Source organism: Melospiza melodia, chromosome 9 (genome assembly GCF_035770615.1).
Source record: "Melospiza melodia melodia isolate bMelMel2 chromosome 9, bMelMel2.pri, whole genome shotgun sequence".
In the NCBI taxonomy this organism is placed as follows: Eukaryota; Metazoa; Chordata; class Aves; order Passeriformes; family Passerellidae; genus Melospiza; species Melospiza melodia.
Window position 1 is genome coordinate 16,336,894 of NC_086202.1, and position 22,745 is coordinate 16,359,638.

The 22,745-nt window shown below is 42.4% G+C and overlaps 1 protein-coding gene across 2 annotated transcripts in view; it reads right to left on the reverse strand.

The window, feature by feature from the left end:
• The window catches only part of TBC1D12 (TBC1 domain family member 12), a 41,314-nt gene extending 26,050 nt beyond the window's left edge, over positions 1–15,264 (reverse strand). For both annotated transcript variants that reach the window (XM_063163519.1, XM_063163518.1), the window contains exon 1: positions 14,471–15,264. In XM_063163519.1, coding sequence (XP_063019589.1) covers positions 14,471–15,264 — 794 coding nt within the window. The remainder of the gene's footprint in view (positions 1–14,470) is intronic.
• Between the last annotated feature and the right edge of the window lie 7,481 nt (positions 15,265–22,745).

The following is a 22,745-nucleotide window of genomic DNA, read 5'->3' on the forward strand; positions in this document are numbered from 1 at the left end:
ATTACTGGGAAAGCATGCTTGGGAATAACTGATTGCATGGTTTGAATAGTTGTTTGCCATTATTGAAATTGAGCCATTGCTACTAATAATAGTTTAATACAAATTGTTCTAGGAAGCATTGGTTGTGATCCACACATCCCGCAGATGTCCCCATCAGAGAAATTTGTAATATCTTCATCCACCCCTGTGGAAGCCAAGTTAGCTCAGAAGCTCCAAGACAGTGGTTTCTGATACACAGCCTGGAAAGGAGGAACAGTGAAAAAGACCATGGTTCCCTATGCCTTTGAAAAAAACCATCCTCAGTCAATCCCAGAACTGAACACTATAGTGAAATAAACAGATCCACTCTGTAAGACAAAAAAGTGTGCTTACATAAATAACAAAGGCTCATTTCATAAGGGCACTTTTCACAGTGCTTTACATTGTCTTCAGGAGGGAAGGAGGAGCAGTCAAAGAATAAACAACAAAACAAGACAAGTTTTCTAAAGACTCTGCACTACCCCACAGCCTTGCCCTTAAATCTGCAACAGCTGTATTTGAACTTCATTAGAGAAGACTTTTTCCCCCAAAAGCAGGTATGCAGGAAGGTACATTCTGGAGCATCTTTCTTGATTTCACAGGTAGCAATAACCACCCAGTCTCTGTACACACTATGGAATACCACCAGGGTTACTTGGCAGTTGAACTCCACTGCCTCTAGCATATGTAGAAGCTGAAAGATGCATTTAATATTGATGGCAATCTGTCATTGTATCAAAGCTGGTTCATTATTAACCAGGTAACTGGTAGAATTTTAAAAGGAAAAAAATGAGATTTAGGCATGCTCATGGCTTTTACAAGATTTAATTTTTCAGTTTTTTTAAACAAATAAAACATCAAAACAAACCTTTAATGTAGTCTGGAAGGAATGAAGTTTAACATTTACTGAGCACATATTGAATGAAGTCTGTTTCTTGTGAAGGCTAAGAGCTCGCAAAACTTTGTATTCTGTCAGAATAAACCACACACAGGAATTCTAATCAGAAAGAAATTAATGAGAGATTACAAGCTTTGCTGAAGATGGAAGGACACTTCTTAATACATTGTTTTGGCAAAGAACAGTATCACATCTGAGGTGTTCTTGACAGCAGCAAAGCCTTACAAAAGCCTTGTTAAGGAACAGCATCTGTGAATGCTCACAAGTTGCATTCACTGAACTGCAGGAAGTGTACTAGATTTGATGTATTTGTTGCTGCTTAGAATATTCATGAGTCTCACTGATCCTGGGAAGAGTCAACTATTGAAATGGCTGGAAAGTCAACAGCATTTTGGTACAGAATCTCAAAATCCATTTGAAAACCTCAAAATTCCTTAAAAGAGAGTCTACACTTTAGAAGTGAACAATTCTTTCTGTTGCAAGGACCCATGGGACAGAAGTATTAAATTAGTTCATTGATTTAAGCTCTGGTTTACAAAAGCCCAGGGGAAAGCTGCAAGGGTTTTTTTTCCCTGCTTCTTTTATATAACACGTATTAACACCCTCAAATGACACTCCAAAATGTCTCAGTAGGTGCCTTGAAGAGCTCAAAAGCTAAATGAAGTGCCACAGAATGAGAAGTTATTGGCACAGACCAAGACATCTCTTGCTAACATGGTTTTGATTACACCAAACAAAAACCTGTGGGCTGTGAGCACACAACTGCAACAGCTGTAATGACAGCTATGACTGGTGGTTTTCCCCCTTATTTTTAACTGTGTTGCTTCAACTATTCCTGCCTGTGCCCAGCATAGTCTGTGCAAATTTCACCATACTGGTGGTACAGCAATTCAAAATGTTAATCATTTCTACAGGTGACATTAACACTATGTTCTACTAATGAAATTGCTTGCTTTCATCCCTCTTTTGCTTTCAAAATCACTTTTTTGTTGCTATTTAAGATTAATTAGTGCAGTCTAAATGCAATTAGAATTAAGTCTCAGAAGGGGATAGGTGGAACCTGATACTTTAGTGATTTTTTTAATTTACTTTGGGGTTTTGACTTGCCCTCCCCTCCAAAAAAATCTTCACACAAAAAACTTCTTTCTGATTTCCAAGTAGTTACAGGTCAAGAGGACAACAGATTTCCAAGATTTAGAGGAACTTACTGGAAAAGATGAAATAATTACTTGAACCTTGATCTTAAATTTTATCCAAAACTAGACTGTGCTGTATTTGCACAACTCAAACAAAGCTGAAGTGCTTTGAACAGCAGCAGGAAGGAATGGCTCAGGGCAGCTCCATCTCCAGCACTCTGTCTCTAGGTATAATTGAGTCACCTCTCCTCAAGAACAAGAGTCTGACAAGAATCTTTTGTTTGACCAAAAATGTCAAACTAACCTCGTTTCAAGCTACACATCATTTTGCTACAGCTCTTTCAACGAAGATAACATACATGGATCTTTCCTCTGTACAACTCCACTGTGTGCCACAACAACAGGCTGGCAGCATCCCACTGCTCTGTGCATCCCAGCACCACCTTCAGCAGCTTTCCTTCCCAGTCATTCCATCATTACAACTCCATATACAGGCTCAAGCTTCACCTATTCTGACACTTTCACCAATCTATAGACAGATTCCAGGTGTAGAGGAAGGCTGGAGTTACACCTGAGCCTTCAGGATGAATATCAATATAAAGCACACTAACAATGAGATCTTTTCTCTAATTTATTCATCTTGCACTACACAAAAATGGCAAAATTCAAGTGGTCTTAGAGGAGAGCATAAACCATGTTATAATCATCACTACTGTTATACATGAGGAAAGTATACTTTCTTACAGTTCATTTTAATATAAAAATTAATTTAATTTGAAATGCTGCATTACGTTAGACAAAAAAAACCCCAGACAACACAAATTACACACACCCAAAAAAACCCAACACAAACAAAAACCAGGAAAAAACCAACCAACCAACCAAAAAAAACCCCAAAAACCAAAACAAAACCACTAAACTATGGGCACCTTTGGCAAACATACAGTGTGGCAACAAAAAAACATCTTTCCAAATAAAATACACATAATTTAGGATTATTTTACCAATAAATCAATGTTGTGTTTATATCTCAATGCTGAAAGGTAAACTACTATTCTCTGATTTCTAATCCTTACAAGGTAACTTTGAGCTTGCTCAAAATGTTTACCCATTAATTTGCAAAAAGAGACTTCAAGTCATACTAGCAGAGTAAACGTTACTTTTTTTAGATAAAAAAGCTAACTGTCAAAATATTTTCTGACTTTTACTTTACACACAACAATCTGGTTTACTGTCATTTTCCATCATCAATCATTTCTTCTCATTCCATCCATCTTTCAAGAGCTTTGATAACAGGGAATTGTTCTGCTGAGAAAACAAGATTTGAAAGCCACAAGAACTGACAGAGGAAGTGAGGGCTGATTAGATTTTCCTTTTGATTAAGCACCTAGTACCTGTTAGTAAACACTGCATAAGACAACTGCATCGTTTTAAATCCAGGAAGGAATCAGCATCCCATCAAGAACATCCTCACTCTATCACACATAGCTTTTCCTCACAGAATCACAAAGAAGGGAAATGCAGCATAGAAGTAATGCTACAAATGAGCACCAAGTTGGACCAAAAAACCCCAGTACATTTTCTCTGTGTTTTTAATATAGTTACAAAAATAGAGCTAAAAGCCCTGAAGTTAAATTTCTCTGAGACAACATTAAAAATCTACTGATTCCAACAAAACCTCAGAGCATGTAAAAGGAATGAAGTAACAAAAGTCATTAAAAACTGTGTTTGTATTACAAAACAACTGATTTTGCATCCCCACAAAGAGCAGAGTTCTGCTTGTACATGCCATCTGCTCTTGCTCCACCCCATGCTAATTTCTTAATAAGCTTCATAGGCATACAAAATAGGTGTATGTTTAAAACTTGTTGAAATTTGAATTAGCTGAAAGATGAGCTGATAAGGAAATTACTTATTTACCCAACAATCTTTACCCAGAGAATTGTATCAGTAAGGAGTTAGAAGAGACATGTTCCATGAATTGATATAGAAACATTTTTAAAAGCCCTAAAATTAGACGTTTTTACTTAAAACCATACTTTTAGAACAAATTCTGGAAACCTCTACGTGCCTGCGATTCCATATTCTGTATGGAATATTCCATAGCCAAATACATAACAAGAACTATTAATTCATATTGGCATCTCTTTACCAGGCATAACACACAAAAGCTGTTTAAGAACACATCAGAATTCTTCTCCATACTCGAGTCTTGGCCATTCTGTTATGCTCTCATGTGAAATAATTTGGAAATAACAGCAGACAAAAAAATCCCATTGCTTTATTAAGCAGAATTAGCCCCTCTGCTTTAAACAAGACTTTTCAATAATTTACATGCAGAAACAAAGGTAACTCAACTCTAAGCATAAATAATGAATCATTGAAAGGAAATAAAACCTTTTTGGTTAGCCAGTTACAAAGCCTGCAGAGCAACAGGCATTCTACATTTTTAATTTCAATAGCTTCAAGTGTCGGCCCATTTTGATCCAACACATTTTTGATTGCTCTCAGCACAAGTTTCAAAGTTGTGCCCTATATTGGAAGAGATGTGACCCAACCAATTTTACAGTTTAAATTTCCACCATTTTGCTACAAGCAGCAGCTAGATTATAGATTCTCTTTTAATTGTATTACCCCAACCACAGATTTGTTACAGGTTTCCAGTTTTAGCAGCTTCTAGATGTAAAGATCTCCTCCTATTCTCTGCACCAAGACAACCCAAAGAATATTCCAAACTACCCTCTCCAAAGAAGCTTCAGTGTTTGCAATACTCTAAATCTGCGGTCTTAGATGCTACACAAGCAAGCTTTTGGCCTCTCTCCCCTCCTCACCCCTCCAACAAAAACAAATAAAATAAGGAAATGAAAAATCCTACCCAGAAAAACAACCATCCTCAGCAAGACCAAGCTTGTAATATTTTTTTTAATTAAATATGTCTCCATTTGTATTAGTGATCAACTAAAGCCTTGGCTACAATTAGGTCCACCTGAAATTTAATGAACTGTCAAGGACAGTTCTCAAGCTGAGGATTGAGAAGCTGGAAGGAGGTGGCCGCTGGTGTCTTGGAGAGGACAGAGACTGACAGAACTATCATGGAACTGCACTGATGAGACTTAATTAGATCAACTCTCTTATCAAGCTCCTGTGAATACCAGTCCCAAAGTGGCTTTACAAACTCTGCTGGCAGACCAGTTTTACTACAGGTACACAAACACTTGGGAAGTTTTAAGAGTTGAAAGTGTTTAGCAGTATTGCAGAACATCTTGTACAGAACGCTCACTGATAAACTCTATTTTACCAGACTACATGCTGCCCCCAACAAAGAGCTGTTGCCCAGGTAAGCTTTACAAGCAGTTCAGGCATTCAAAAACACACATAAACAAGCAGACATATAAGCAAGGTAACTGATGGGGTTCAATTTCAGAATGGTTTAATACAAATAAAGGAAGAGAATCAGCCTTTACTTTTCAGAGTGAAGTAGCAAAGCAGAGCTTTATGTTAGACTGTTCTATCATTTTCATATTTGATCAGGCAGCTATAAAGCTATTTTAACACTACACCAAACACTATGGTCAATCTTCTCTAAGAATGATCAAAGGACACTTACCCACAGCATTTAAAACAAAGTCTTAGATCACAGCTGTGAGAAGTGGAGAAATTTTACCAGCTGACTACAGATATTCTGTGTATCTGTATTTTCTGGTATTTTTTGTATGGCCAGGAATATCTAATCCATCAAAGTCACAGCTACGTAATGAGCAACATACTCCAAGCAAAACAGTGCTGGAGGAACAAGAGCCCTTCCTCCCACAAACCCACATAATGGGAAGCCCATTTCCCCTCCCTGCACAGTAATGTCCTACAATCCCTTCTGCTGCATCAGCTCCCACACCCTCCATACCTTGCAAGTCAATCCAGCTCACTAATCCCACAGAAAACCATCAACACTTTTTCACTCTCCAGCTTAATGAGCAACAGGCAGCTCACAGAGGATCATATAAATACCAGAAGCAGGGATGAAACATTTCCTTTGTTTCCTGACAATAACAAATTCTTCAGTCAGCTCACCAACATATCTCACAAAGTACAACTCAGTTAAACAAAGCACCTGAAATTGTTCTAGATGTGACTCACTTTCAGTTGAGGCAAAACTCACCAGCTTTATAAGGGCAACCCCTATACCTGTAGTTCAAATGCTTCCATACAATGTATGCTTTCAAAACAAAGGTGATAAAGATTTCCAGCCTTTGACATGGCCTACAAGTCTGTGAACTGGAAGTTCAAACACAGGGCAGAGTTTTATTTTGCAGACTGTCCCAGGGGTGACTGTAACTCTGACCAGCCTGGTTAAGCCTCAGTTAATATTTTTCCTTTCTGGTGCCTGACAGAGTGCCTGTCAACTACTCCATTGCACAATGTGGCACTACAAGCACTGGAGCACTTTTGCAGTCACTCAGTGCACTGGGTTTCAGCTGCAACTAGCAATTCACAATATATTTTGTCATTGCTTCAGTGATCAATTGCAGAAATACTACAAAACACAAGAATTAATTTTTGATCTCTTAGCTGATCAGGCAGGGGACTGATTTAATTCAGTTTTGCCTGACATCTTTTCTAAGAACAAGGAAGAAATTTTCCAATCTACCACTCCACTACTTACAGAATTTGAGGAACAGCAAGCAATTTGCAAAACACAGTTTACAACAAGAAAAAGCAAGAATAATAGAATCATTTAGGTTAGAAAAGATCTCTAAGATAATTGAGTCAAACAATTAGCCCAGCACTGATAGGATCACCACCAAACCATGTCCCTAAGTGTCACACCTACATGACTTTCAAACACTTCCAGGGATGGTGACTCAACCACTTCCTTGGGCAGCCTGTTCCAATGCTTGACTAGCCTTTCAGTGATGGTGCTTTTCCTAATATCCAACCTAAACCTCCCTTGCCACAATTTGAGGCTGTTTCCTCTCATCCTATCATTGATAAGTGGAAAAAGAAACTGACACCCATGTCACTACAACCTCCTCACAAGTATTTGTAGAATGACAAGGTCTCCCTTCAGTTTTCTCTTGTCCAAACCACCCCAGTTCCTCCAGCTACCTAAGGCACACAGATGCCAGCCACACAAATACCTTTGACAGCAAATTGTTTGAGTTTTAAAGCACTCTGGCATCCAGCACACAAACTGCTTCATTACTGCCCAGCAGCAGACAGACAAGATCCCACATTAATGAATGCATTAGGCAACTGAAGCAACACAGACAGGACAGAGCTCTGCAAGGTCTGAGGCCTGACCACAGCCAAGCTTAGATTGCCTATTCTACAGCTGGCCTTCAGGAAGCTTAGACCAACAAATGTCACAGGCAAGGGGAGCCAACAAGGAAGCTTTATTATGCTACAGGATCAAAAGACACATTTTCACTTAGCCAAGAGCACATTACAATGTGCACCCAACATAACAATGGAAACTGAACATAGCTTCTTCTTAATAAAGGAGTACCTTGGAGAAGGGAGAAAAATTGTAGGAAAGTAGTCCTCTAGGCCACAGCTTTTTAGTCAGGCTATAAGAAAGCAGGAAAGGAATTCAGAAGAACACCAGTCCTAGTGTTTGGCTCTCAGAAGTTCTGAAAGAATAAACTCATCTGTGACCATGAAAACTAGTTTTCTACTAACTGAAGTCATAAGTTCACCCACACAACAGCCACACTCTTCTTCAGACTGTTACCCCAATATCGAGCCAGAAGCAAAATGCTCTGCAGGTGGCTTGCATAGCTGACTGGTTTCTGAAAATACAGAGGCAAATTATCAGTCTCTTTTGCAGGCTCTCCTTGTGTTCACACTTCATTCAAAAATCTGTAGGATTTTTATGCTGGAGCTCTCTCAGATTCTGAGAGGTCTGACTGACCTCGGAAACAGGCTGCAGTACTAGGGAGATGAAGCAGAAATCCTGCTTCACTTCCTTAGAAAGCAGTAATAAAAAGATGCACACACAGAGATTGCAAAGTTTAAAGCAGTGCCAACCACCCCGTTCAACAAACCTAGTTCCTTCCCAGCTGAACAACAAACAAGACCAATTATGATAAATAAAAAAGGACAGGTGTTTATATCGTAAACATCTCAGCAGTTCCAATAAACTCAAGAGAGGAGTAACGATTTTTTCATCTACGTGAATGAAATGTGACCAAAAACCCTTAAACTCCTTTTTTATTCTTAAGCAATCAGGACAAAATAACCTAATGAATCACTGGAACAGCCAAGAGAGCAAAAACATAGAACTATCATTTTCTTAGAGGCCAGCTGTGATTTAAGTGAACTCCTTTGGTTGTTATTTCCCATGTAAAACATTCTTCTTTTAGTCATAGCCTATTCAGAAGAGATGTTCCATTCACTTTGTCACTACTCTCAATATACTCTGTAAGAAACCCTGTGACCCCAAATAAGCAGAAGAGACCAATGAATGAAAAGGCCTTCTGCAAATGAAGGGGAGGGGGAGAAGAGAAGATGCTTTCAGATTAAGTTTAAATGCCTCTGTGGAACAGTCCTGAACAAAACAAGCTATGATTCCAACAGTTTGCTGCATACAAAACAGCAATTTAAGCTGTTTGGCTCAAAAAAATCCACACAGTCCCCCACAAAAGAACCCTACAGCATTAGTTTAATGAGAACTTACTTCATGAAAATTCATACTAGGATTACAAAACTCCTAGTGCAAATATATGTACCGGTGTAGAATATAACACTGTCCATTACACTATCCACTAAGGAGAGTAGAAAAATTGCTAACAATACTTTAGGCATTACAGACTGATGAAGACTATACATCTGAGGTTTCAGAATTGACATCTATTCAGGCAGCTTTTTTTCCTCGAGGGGGTAAACTGGGGAAAGACGCTGCAGACAGAAGCTGGAGCAACGTGTCCTTCTGAAACCTATCCAGAATTAAATTAACGTAACATTCTTCTGCTTGAGCTCCTGAAATTTCACTTTGATTTGCTAGTCAACAGACATCCTAACCAAATTGATTCCATGGGTGCAAAGCATCTTATCTATGGTGAAACACTCATTGAAAGTCAGAAACTGGTCAACAGGTGAACACAACGTCACAAAACAAATCATTCTTCACAAATGTCAAGGAAGAATACACAGAGGAGCTTCTCAACTTGGTAATATGAATGCCATATCCTATTTTATCAAGTCACTTATGTCTCTGACTCAGGGGGGAAAAAAGGGCTGTTTGAAGTTGCCCACAGATTAGGGTCCAGGCACTCTTGCTTACTTTCTCCAATCAGCTTTAATTCAAAGCAATTATATGTATCAATTTCTTCCCTTACGTTACAAAATTACTTATAGAAAGCAGAAACATATGCACCCAAAAACAGAAGGCAGAAGGGCGCTCTCATGATTTCTCAAGGAAGCTTTTATGTACTCCCTTAACTCTTCTCTCTAATCATCTTTCCAATATATATTGATGGTATAGCTGTACTTTTTTTCATTCGGTTTGTTTTAATCTGGACAATGTAAAAACAACACCAAAATCATAAAACACACAGTTTTTTTTTCAGTAAGATCTGATCAAGATATAGGCATAAGCAATAGCAGAATAGAAATTAAGCACTGTGAAGTGACCCCATCAATCTGTTTTCTTATCTTTACATGAATGGAAGGTTTAGAAGACCTGTCACAAGGACAGCCCATTCCCACTTGATTCATTTTTGATCAGAAGTCCACTAAAGATTTTTCTTCTCCATAGGTGCCTAGTACATCCCCTGAAGTTTCATGATGACTTATGTATGCAGAGCTTTTCTCTAAGAGAAATGTTGATTCTGGTACTAAACTTTCACAAGACCCATCTAGGTAGATGCCTAGGTAGTGCAAAGAGCTGCAAGCGGCACTTAGTAAAAAACTGAAATATAAACTACATAGCTAGAGACACTACTGTGTACTGAGTAACAACACTCAGTGAACCTCCCTGCAACCCTCCAGACTCTGCCAAGGACATCTGCAAAGGCAAGAAGATTAGCAGCTTTTGAAGGACTACCTACTCAAGGCTGTGTTTACAAAGAGGGAGACAAAGATGTGAGCTTCAGTGATTTCTTGTGCTTTGTGCCTACAAATACTGACTACTTTTGACTTTCCGTCACCTCTTCAAGTGAACATTTTTCAAAACTTCTGGACAACAAACACAATCACTCTGGGCAATGAAAAAAGTAAGAGACTAAAGACATTTTCCATAAGAATATGTGTGCCAACTGGCCATACATGCTTATAACCCCTTACACCTATTTCTCACAGCACACTCCAAAGACCTACAAGAAGTGGCAGTTATTAATTAATCTCATAGTGAATCTGAGGTGAATACTGGAACACAAGTACTTGGGAAAATGGTGCTCTACCACTACAAAAGCAAATATCACTGTTGTCAACAGTAAGCTTTGAATCAAGGAATAACAAACTACCAGATACCTAAATTTGTCTAGCAAATACACAATTCACAAAGGTACAATATCTACACAAGCTGAAAAGATGTCTGGTACCTACCTACAGAACTATTAAGTAGAACTCATCTTTAGAAGAGGTTCAGAATCAAGTCTATCTCAGCCCTGGATTACTTGCTGCTGCTTGACCTTTCTGGTGTACTGTTTTGCTCTGCCCCCAGAAGCAGCACATTTAGAGCATACTGTAGTCGAGGTAATAATCATGGCTTTAATTCAACTGTCCATGCAATGTTCCTGCTCACTGAACCATTCTGCACCCAACAGGGATCCAGTAACCCAAGAACAGAGCACTGCCCTTGGAAGCTGCTGTGTAAGACCACAAACCATCAGAACAATGCCTGTATATGACTGCATTATGAATTATACACTACAGGACTACAAAGCAGTGACAGGTGACTTCCAAGAAGCTATTTCTTGCTCTGACCAAAACAGCAGCACAGTGGATACAACTGACCATAGCCATGCAATTTTCCTTTCCATGACACTCTGCTCCACATACTGATCTACTTGTGGCATCCTACTTCACATGTGAAGAGAAATAAGATGTACAGCAAAACTAATTATTTTTCTGTTAAAATTTGTTAGTATTGATTTGACAGGCTCAATGATTTGGGACAAATACAACTTAAAATTCCAAGGCTATACATCATACCTAATACTTACCTTAAAAAAAGGTTCTAGTCACCAATGCAAACTTCCCCAGGATCTTAAAGTAATTGCTAACGACAATTTCAAGGGCACAGCCACTCTCCCTGTCACAGAGTTTGGATAAGATGCATCTGATGACAGCTGCTTGCTTTTTCCCCCACCTTACCTCACCAATTTTCTCTCTGGTTCAATGAATGAAGACAGACAATTAACACAGATTATTTCAAAGAACTATGAAGCAGGTCAGTCTGATAACTGAAGAGCTGGGAACAAGCTGGACTAGCTGGAAACAGCAGCCTCCTAACCCAGATCTGTCTGATCAAACTGTTCAGTCACAGCAACTACAACAATAAAGCCAAAGGCAGTAGGACTTCCTTTGCCTTCTCTTTTTTAAGTATCTGCAAGAAATGTCCAGCTTCTAGAATAATTTCCATATAATTATGGCTATTAGAAAAACACATTGGGAAATACCACATTTTAGACAGTTTGCAAACTCAACTAAGAGCATTACAAGCACAAAACATCCTACCTAAGATACTCCAGGTTGCTGGGCTACCCACGGAGCACATCCAGTACCTTTTGGGTTTTCTTTTTTTACATTGTGGGAGCAGCTACACTCTGACAAAACACAAATGAGTTGCTCTCTCTCAGGTACACAGCCACTTGGTACAACTCAAACTCTGGGGAGCAACATCATTTATGAGCCTGTGCACATCCAAAAATACAAGCAACTTCTCCTGAGAACTTCACAAGGAAGTAGAGTTGCTACAAACATTCAAACACAGGACAATTTTATATATCATTTTAGTTCTCATTACTGACATCCTCTTTTTAAGAACTATAGGATAACCCACTTACATTGGCAACTGTCAGCTTTGTATAAATCTGGACAGTTTAAAATAAAAGTGAGAAGTCTAAACTTTTGAATTACAGGTTCAGAAGAAAAGAACTAACTACTGAGAAAGTTATAAAAGCTTTATTACACTTTTCATAATGGATATTACCCATTCTAGTATTTATTTATCTAGATACAAATCTACCAAGCAAGACAAGTTTGAACTTGTTTTTAAAGAAAATCACTGGAAGTTTTCATTAGCCAATTTCATTTTGGCCGATGAGATGAAATCAGCTGTAACTAAGGCTCTTTTATGAATGTACAGGCAAAACTGAAGGTAGCCAGTATTGCTCACCAGGCCAAATGCACCAGAGGCACAGCCAGCTGGGCAGGTCAGGCACTGTGAAATGGGATTTCCTGAAAGCCACTCTTCCATTGAGGTGTCTGTACTATAGCTTTTGTCAGGATAGAAGTAATTACACTTTTTCATCTATTACCCAAGCCTTTACTAAAACCAGCAAATATCAATGTATATTGACCACTTCTACTGCACACCAAGTTCAAAGTTTTCTATGGTCCTGGTTTTATCTGGGATAGAGTTAACTTCTTCCCAGTAGCTGGTACAGAGCTCTGTTTTGGATTCAGTACCGGAACAATGTTGATAACACTCTGATGTTTTGTTTGTTGCTAAGTTGTGCTTATCCTAAGTCAAGGACTGTGTCTCATGCTCTGCCAGTGAGGAAGTACACAAAAAGCTGAGAGGGATTATAGCTGGGACAGGTGATCCAAACTGGCCAAAAGGATGTCACGCTATAAAAACCTAATGCACAGAACATAAACTGGGGGAGTTATCCAGAAGGGGCTGATCAGTGTGTGGGGAAAGGTCTGGCATTAATCAATGGGTGGTGAGCAACTGGGTTGTGCACCACTTAGTTTTTCTTTATATTATCATTATTACTATTATAATTATATTTTACTTTGCTTAAATTACCAAAATTTTCTTACATCAACCTACAAGTTTTACTTTTGATTCTCTTTCCCATTTCACTGGGGCCAGCAGTGAAGGAGGTGGAAAGCAAGAAGCTGTGTAGTGCTTAGTTACTACCTGGGGTTAAACCACAGCATCTATGAGGAAAATGCTCCAGAATTTCAATCAATTATTGATTTGGGGCAAAAGCAACAACATAAATGTTACTGGTAGACGTGCTCAAGTAGTGAGGCAAAAGGAAGGTAATAGCACAGAATATTCTGACTTGAAGAGACCCACAAGGATCATCGAGTCCAACTCTTCAAGTGAACGGCTCAGACAGGGACTGAATTCACAACCTTGGCCTTATTAGCACCATTCTCCAACCAACTGAGCTACTCTCATACAATATACTGCAGTCTACATAACATGAGGGAAAAAGGAACAAAAGCATGGGATGGAAGATCACTAATATGGAATAGCAGGAATTGCAGGAATCTCTCAGTCCATCCCTGAAACAAAGTGGGTGCACCAAACTTATCTTCAACTGCTACTATCTTTATCCTTAAGAATCCATCTCTCCCTTTTCTGAGAGTTGGCAGAGCGAGCCCATTTCTCCATTTGGGATCCCATTTTGAGATCAAACTTCTCCCATCTCAATTCTTCAGTTAATAAATTAATCTTATTCTGTCATCTTAAAACACTTAAAAGACCTACTGTCCTATCAGCGACTTGAACAACAACTATAACCCCTCGGTTTGGGAGACTTAAAACTGCTGGAAATAAAATTCCTCACTTTAAACATAATAAAGGTACTATGGAGTGTGCTATAAATGATTATGGTCCAGCTGCACCTCCTGTGTAGTATGCTAAAGAGTAATGCGACAGAGATCCTAGGCGACAAAGCTGGATGTCCCACAGCTTTCGGTTTTGTGCTAGAAACTTAACACAAGTCAATTCAAGCACAAAGCATAGTCCTTGAAGTTTTCAACACCACGCTTAGAACTAAATAAGTAAACTCTATCTACACCGTCAACAAGTAGGAAACGCTTTATAACACTTGGCAATTTCCACGACGATTTGAAAGGCGTTTCCACCACCACCAACTTTCACTTTATTCTCCAGCGGTTTAATGAGTACCACTGTGATCGTTCAGCGATATGCCCTGGTACAGGAAGCAAATTCCAGTTTGAAGTCCATGAAGTTCGGAGCAGTAAAAGGGTCTTTATCATCTTACTGTCGCGTCCAAAGCCTCTATCCTGCCCTGACAGTATCTGCTTCCTAGCGAAAAGAGCCCGCGAGGGTCGGAGCCACTCTTCCCTGTGCTACCCGCAGCAAGGCCCGGCTGCCCCGAGAGCCGCTCCCGCACAGAGCCCACGGCCGCCCGTGCCCCGGCGGGCAGACCCGCATCCCCCCGGCCCCAGGCTCTGCCGGGCACGGCCTCACCGGCCCCGCCGCCGGCTCCTTTACCTGGTGAAGAACTCGGCGAAGCTGCTGCCGGCGGCGGCGATGCCCACCCGGTGCCGGGCCCTCTCCGCGGGCTCCTGCGGCGGCGGGGCCGGCTCGGCGGGCGGGGTCCCTCCGTGGGGCAGGTGCTCCGGGGCGCTGCGGCGGCGGCTCACCTCGTACGTGTTGCGGGAGTTCAGGTTCACGTCCGTGAAGCCGAGGGGCGCCGGGGGCAGGGCGGCGGGCTCGGCCCGGTCCCGGCAGGTCCGCGCGGCTGGGGCGTCGCCCCCCGGGCTGCGGGGCGGCGAGGGACTCTCGGCCGCCGCCCCCCCGCGCCGCTCCGCCTCGCTCCGCAGCCGGCAGCTCCTCAGCGGCTCTTCCAAGGCGGTTCCCACGGGGACGCCTCCCGCCGGGCAGGGGAGGAAGCCCCCGTTCTGCAGTTTAGCTTCCTCCTCCTCCGGCCCCGGCTCATCCCGTCTTGCCCGAGGGGGTGGCGGCGGCGGCTCCTGCGGCGGCAGCAGGAAGCCGACGTCCCCGTTGGTCATCCTCCCGCAGGGGCCCACGGCGCAGGCGGCTCCGTTCGCGGGCTTCTCCGGGCAGCGCTTCCCACTCGCCGCCGCGATGGGGCCGAGCGCCGCCAGGTACCGCTGCAGCAGCCGCTCCTGCCCCGGCCCGCCGCTCCGCCGGCTCGAGCCCCGGCTCCCATCCCGCTCCCCGTCCTCCTCCTCCTCCGCCGCCTCTTCCTCCGCCGCCTCCTGCCGGCCCGCGGGAAACACGGCTGCGCCGCCCGGAGCTCCGGCATCGTCCGGCCCCACCATTTGCCGCCGCGGAGCCCCGGGGGCGCGGCGGGGGCCGGGGCGCGCGCGCCTTCCTCCGCACCGGCGGCGCCGCGAGCGCTGGCAGCCGGCGCCGCTCCGCGCGTCGGGCAGCGGCCTCGGCAGGGGGCGGGCGGGCCCGGCACACGCAGGCGCGCGGCGCCGGCCCTTCCCCCCGGAGAGTCACCATAGAGAGGCCGGGCAGGAAGCGCCCGCCCGCTCGCCCTCCCGGCAGGGCCGCATCCGGAACCATAGAGATGCCACCCAGACGGGCCCTCGCCCGCCAGGGGCGCTGTGGAGGCCGCGCCGCGCCCCCGCTACCGTGTTCCGCCCAGGGGCTCGCAGCATGGACCGCGTTCCGCCGATGTGCCGCGGCTGCGGAAAGCCCAGCCCGGCCGCCTCGTCCCTCCGTCCCTGCCCCAGAGCCGCCCGGGCTGGGATTGAGCGAACTGTCCCGGCTGGCACACGCACTGCACACAGACGGGCTCCAGCAGAGGGCCCGGGGAGCCCCGGCACCGCTGCCCCCGCGGCGGCCGAGCCGTGGGCACGAGGGACGGGCAGGGCAGGGCAGCATCGCTTCTTGGAGGAGACGGGACCTTCCTGAGCTCTGGGGAAACGGGATGGGGAGAAAAGGGAAATTACATCGGCACTTCGAAATCCTGGGGTGAATCCTCTCCTGAGCAAGGGATGGAATGTCACAACTCCAGGTTAACGCTGGAGAGGTGGATGGAGGGCATGTACAGGTCCCATCACCTGTGTTTCCCACCACATTTCTCAGAGAAAACCCAAATTATTACAGACCATTCGGCCCGGCAGGAGAGCAAGGCCACAAGTCAAAGAAGAGGTAAAGGGGCTTCATGTGCCCGGAAGAGCAGTAACAGCATTAGGTCCCATGGCTGCCCTTGCGGACTACCCCTCATCCTAGACAAACACAAAAAACACCCCAACCCAACAGATTACTTAGGTATTCCAACAGCAAATACTCACAGTTCATTGCAAGACAAGTGCCATTGTCCTGGAAATCCCTGGCCAAAGAAGTTCTCCATTTAATGTCCGCACCTTAGAAGGTGCTCCAGAGTGGTTGGAGTGCCTTGCTTTTAAAGGCAGGCAAGGGGAGCATGCCCAGAGGCGTGACCTGCCACAGGGAAGAAGCAGCCTCTCCTTAGCTTTTTTTTTTTTTCCTTAAAAATTGTGAGCATTTTGGAAAGAAAGGTTTAGACTGGGATTCCTTACCTAAATAAAAAGCTGATGCATTTCACTGTGTTGTGACTTCTTAGCACTTTGCAGTATAAAGTCTAGGCTTTGCTCGAGTTAAAAAAATAGTGATTTTTTTTGCTTGTCGTGAGGTCAGATGTGCAACACTGGTGTTATACATGCAGCAAGGAAGTCTGATCTCACCTTTTTTGACTTGAGTAACTGGCTAATAGTTATAATCTCAAATTTTATTTGACTATCTTGATAGCAAGCCTGCAGCCTCATCCAGCTGCAGCTGTGCCAAATATAAAGGACTATTGACCACAGTTGTTTGCAAAAATGCCCAATAAATATCTCCAGGATTGCCTATCCTTTGAATATGACATCTGAACTGCTTGTGAGAACACTTTGTATGCTACCCTGGTCAAAAGCAACCATTAACAAAGATGAACTAATTAAGTTTTTTGTTAGCTAAAGCTTTCTAATTAAGGTTTTGCTGTAACTAAGATGGTAGGCTTTTTGTTCTCCACTGTGATTCGGGTCATCTCAGACACGGTGGAGACTGATCACACTCTGCCTGCTGAATGAACCTGCATCCTGGGTGCTACAGAGGCTCTCCTGCTTTTCAAGTTCAGGTTTAAGGAAACACTCAGATCCAGAGAGTGTCTGTGCTCATTCTCAACAGAGTGTTCATTGTTTACCTGGGATGCTCCATGGCAGAGTCACCCTTGAACAGACCTCAGTGATTTCATTAATGTAGCAGCAGCAAAGCAGTCCCAGATGTTAAACAAGCTGAGTGAAATGGAGACTGGCCTGAGGGTGTAACACAGGGCTGGGTTGTGGTGCACCAATTTCAGTCAGTGCAGCAGCTGGTAATTGTGCCAGGGCTTCCAAAGGATAGCATATTGTGCTGCACAAAATAAGACCAGTTGGTTCATTGGATTTGCATTGATTTCCATCTCCAGGACTGCTGTGGTTTAATCCCAGACAGCAGCTATGGCCCACACAGCCATTCACTCAATCTCCCTGTGGGATGGAGGGGTGTAAAAATAAGGAAATCCATAGGTTGAGATAAAGACAGACAGTTTAAGAGGTGAAGCAAAAGCTGTGCACACAAGCAAAACAAAGCAGGGAATTAATTCGGCACTTCCATCATCAGGCAAATGTTCAGCCAGTTCAGCTCAGTCTGATTTGAATGAGCAAGCATGAGGAGGTAGTTTGCAAAATGTTGTGAGCAATTCACAGTGGGACTAAATAGCAGATTATGAATGAGAAAACTGTAATTTATAATTTGTTCCAAAGACTGACAAAAAACACTAGTCTGTAAAAAAACGCAAACAACAAACTGTATAACTAATAAGCCAATGCCCATCACTAACTTCTCATTGTCAAAAGGACAACATAACAAGGATTCAAATATTAGTCTAACTCTTGTGCAATCAATGCTGCTAACTGAAATATCCACTGTAACAGGTACACCATAACCAATACCCCGCTGATGGTTTCTCAGAGCTGTTTCATTACTTCTGTAATTAAAACATGGAATGGCTTCCTCAAATCAATGTATAGGAAGAGCTCTTCCCTAGGGCTCCCAAAAGCTCAGATGTTCTTCTATTTGCAATATAGTTGTGATCTCTGGCAGTTCCCTCCCAAGGCTTTCACTCCTTTGGAAATGCTGCTTTGGAAAGAACATTTTGCAGCCCACTAATAGCAGTTTGCATGTTCAATACAAAGCCCTCTGGACAAGATCTCATCGCAGAGTGTAACTAACAATTAATTTAGTTGTTTGGCAGACTCCTGCACACTGAAAGCTTCTCCTTGGCACACTCCCAGTCCTGCTGCAGTCCTAGAATTAAATTACACTGCCTGTGGATCAAACACTCTGTATACCTGTATTAAGGCAGTTCAGTCTGTATTACTTTGCTTGTGTATGTTTATGCTTGTGGTGGTTCAAACAGTGCCAAAACCACCCTGAGCACTGCTATGGGCTAAGCTGTAGTTGTCATTGCTCTGTTAGGCACCTGGAGCCTTTCCAGGTTATTGACAGTCACTGGGAGACTCTCTCTCCTTCCATGTAACCTCCATGTTTCCCACGGCCAGACAGGGCTAATTAGATTATATACCTATATATAGACTTCTGTTTCCTTCTGGCTATCACCATCAAAATACAGAAAAGTCAAAGACTCCAATGTATCCAAATGTTCCTGGTTTAAATGCCATTAAATCCATATGGACAGAGAGTTACCTAGAAATCGCCCTTATCTAAAACCAGGTTAAAATAGAAACAAAAAGAAGTATTTATTACCACATCCAAAACAGATTTGTAACCACACAGGTTCTTAAGAGTGTAGAAGATATTAATGAAAGAAATTTAAAATCCACTTCTGTTATGATCCAAAACCCTTTTGCTTTCCTCTTTCTATCCAGTTAACCAACCACTTACTTACCTGATCCACAGTCTCTGTCCATGTCTGCCAGAAACCTCATGATGTGTTCACAGACTTCAGGTTTTCTCTTCCTTTTTGTACAAATTCACCCCTTGAAATGCACAAAAATGGGCAGAGAACAGACATAGATGAAGCAGAAGAAAAGGAAGAAGTAAGTGTCAACAGGCAACACAGGACCTCATGTTCCTCAGCTTGTGTTGTTAGGGGAGGCATCTTTTTGGGATTAAGTGAAAAGAGGGTCACTGAATGAGGAAGTGATCTGAGTCCATTTCTCCTGTCTCTGAGAACATTTTGGCCAGTTGTTCTCAACCTACCTCTTTTGGGTTTCTATAAGGGGCTTAGAGAACAGTTATTCTCTCACATATTTCATCCACTAATTTTGAATCACATATATTCGGTCTCAACCGGTTTTGAAGGTTTTAAAAACTTTCTGGTTTTTAGGCGGGATAGCACCATGGTAGCCTACAGCAGTACCCATTTTTTGTGAGAGTTCATTGAACTGCAGAGATTTTACTTTGCACTTTTCCTACCAACATATATGGTCACGTGCAATTAGAGTGTTTACTTTTCTAATATCAATACATTGTTGATAAACATTTGTTAGTTCTCCCCTATGATGAGTACAACAAATTCCTGTCTCAGTCTTGTGTTGTTTGCTTACTGTGTCATTAATACAGATAAAATCACTTCTATGGCTGATAAAGCAAAAGCAGGAAGAAAAGTAATACATGGGAATTATTATTTTAATTTTTTTTTTGCCAAGTCATATTTGATTTATATTCTGTAATAAAATTTTAAATAATGTTGTAATACACATTGGGAGCTATGAGAAGAGGAGTCTGTCTTCTCATTCTCCAAACACATCCTCTTCATAAGGTAAGTTCACATTAAATATTTAGGAATAATCTAGTTGATCTGATTTTAATTTGCCCTGAACTTACAGATGCTATGTATGAATATACAGCATGACTCTAAAATGTTGCCAAGACTGAGTTTGAGGACCTGGGTGCTTTTGAATTCTGTTTGATAAATTTAGTGGCAAGATAAGTACTCTAAGAAAAAAAAAGTCCACTAAGATGAAACTTGAAAGAGCCTTTCCTCCTGAACTCAAGGGAAGTTGAAAGGGGCTTAGGACTATTTGCAGATGAAAACTTTTAATTGGATTTTATTATAAATTATTTTCTTGAGATATGACCAGCATAGAAGCTTTCAAACCTTTCATAGAAAGTTGAAGAAATTATTACAGAATGTACAAGAGCAAATGAGTGAACAGTTTTCAGTGACAATATTGGTATGAATTGGTCTTACGGATGAAAAATAACCTAATTTTTTTTTTTTGCCATGTTTTTTTGACATTACTGTCCTAGCAATTCTGTTGGTTTCACAGCACATGAAGCTGGAAGATACAAATACAGGAATAAGTAGCTGGAAGCAAGAGCTGCCTACCTCAGTTTACAAAGCACTGCTTGTGAATGTTGAACCAGGTCCGAAATAATAGCAAAAAGGAGTTTATCCTTAAAAGAACAAATCTCCCTTATCTTGAGCAAACAGAATAAGAGGGAGTGGTTGGAAAGGGTAAGGTTCAATTTACTGCAGAGTGTTTAAGCTGCACTTAACTGGCAGATAATCCCTCAGGAAATGCTGCAGCCAGGCACAGCCAGTAGGAGTAGGGCTAATCACAGGCAGTGCAAAAGGGGAGAAACTTTTAAAGTGTATAATTTATTAAGGACATTTGTTAATTATATTTGCGGAGAAATGTTTGTCTGTTTGTACAAACCAACTTGCAACATTTGGCATAATGGATGGACAGGAATGAGGGAAATGAGAAAAAAAAGGGCGTACATTTACTACACAGAAATATCACCTTCTAATTATGCAGTGTTGCATCCTACACATAGCCTGAGCTATTTTCCAGACAGCACTGAGGGCCTGTGTTGCTGAATTATTCCATAAAGTTTTTCATGTAATTCTTATCAGTGAAGTGTCCCAGTCCAACACTGCTGTAAATGGAGCTATTAGATGATGGCTGTGGCTGAACAGTGTGACAGTGGAACACTTCTCATTGTTCAGTTCCAAGGACATTATGTACATTGTACTTATTTCATCCTGACTCAGTCTTGAGAACCAATCATACCCACTGCCTCCATTTCTCTGTGTAAATGTTTCCATAGATGGAGCATCAAGGAAGAACTGAAAGAGACCTGTTTCCTAGACTGGGGTATCTCCAGGAAAGTACCTATCATGCAATCAAGCTATAGCCACTGCACCTGATATTTGGCATGATCCACCAAAGGAAAATCAGCATGTACTACAAACAAGGGGCTTTCTTTATCTGTTTTTTATTCAAACACAAGTTTGCTCAGCCCTTGCTGGAGAAGGAACATGGAACACTAGGTGGCAAGGTGCGTGAGCTGTTGGAACTTATGGGGCAAAGATTATAACCAAGGGATCCCTTCAGGATGAGTTTGTTTCTGGCCAGGGATAATTACCAAGTAGTTATTACTACTGTGATCTTTACTGTAAGCATTTTCTGTGGCCTTTACCAGCATGAAGCTTGGGGAAACCCAGATTAATTTGTGTATTGAGAACAAGAACTTGAATCTGAATCAATTTCCAAAGTAGTAAGTGTAAGCTGTGGAACCTTATCTGTTGTGCCTGCAAGTCTGTAAGTATCCTTGAGCATCAATGCCCAGTTACGTTACATGCTGTGGTCCAGAGCTTGCAGTAAGTGGGTAAATTAGGCTTGCCAGTATGGGCTCCTACCCTAACTTAGGTAAGAGAAAATTTGTGCTGTCAAATGAGTGAGAGGAATCCAAAGATTGCTCTAAAATATGTGTTGGACAGATTCTAGGGATGTGAAATCTTCAGAGAAAGAAGAGAGAATATAGGGCTGTGAACCCTTCAAAGGGCTTTTATCTGCCTCCTGGCATCACTTCTGCCTTACTTATTTTCTCTGTACTGAACCACTGCTAATGCTCAAACACAGGCTTTCCAAGCACCAAGCCTTACTAGGGCAGTGGCAGGACCTTGCCTTCAGGAAGCAATTGTGCTCCATGCTCATGCATTGTAACACTGCACTCCAAGCTGTTCTGGCATGAGCTGTGTGCACCCTTGGAACAAGATGAGAGACTGAAATGCTCCTTATGAAACACTGGAATTCAGCCTATCAAATATCACATCTCCCAGGTGCTAGAAAGCTTGCCAGCTTGCTCATAGGCTCTGTTTCACTAAATTTCTGAAAAAAATGAACACAAAACAAAACACAGTGTTATGGCTGTCTGAAATTCTGACCACATACTAAAAACTCACACCACTTCCCAAAGTTTGTTATAAAATCCTCCCCATTTGGACATGATCTCAAAATTGAATTAGCTATTTAATTAACCACTTTGGTATTACATTCATTTGACAAAGCAGAAATGCTGACACAGGATCAATGTGGCTGCACCCTCCAGTCACTGCCTGTATGAGCACACACAGCATCAGTGACATTGGCACTGACCCTGCACAGAGCATCAGTGACACTGGCATTAACCCTGCCCACATCATCAGTGACACTGGCACTGACCCTGCACACAGCATCAGTGACACTGGCACTGACCCTGCACACAGCTCCCAGGCACAGAGCAGACCCTGCCATTCCCCCCAGCCAGCTGTGGCACCACAGCACAGATCATGACAAAGGCAGTGCCCTCCAGGTGGCACCTTGAGGCTTGGGTTGAATTACTGTGTCCTGTTTGAGCACTGAGTTTTAACCTCAGTTGTCCAGCTGGTATGCAGTGAGCTTGACTTCCAAATGCAGTCAGTAGTAAACTGTTAAAGGCTCAATTTTAATTTCTGAAT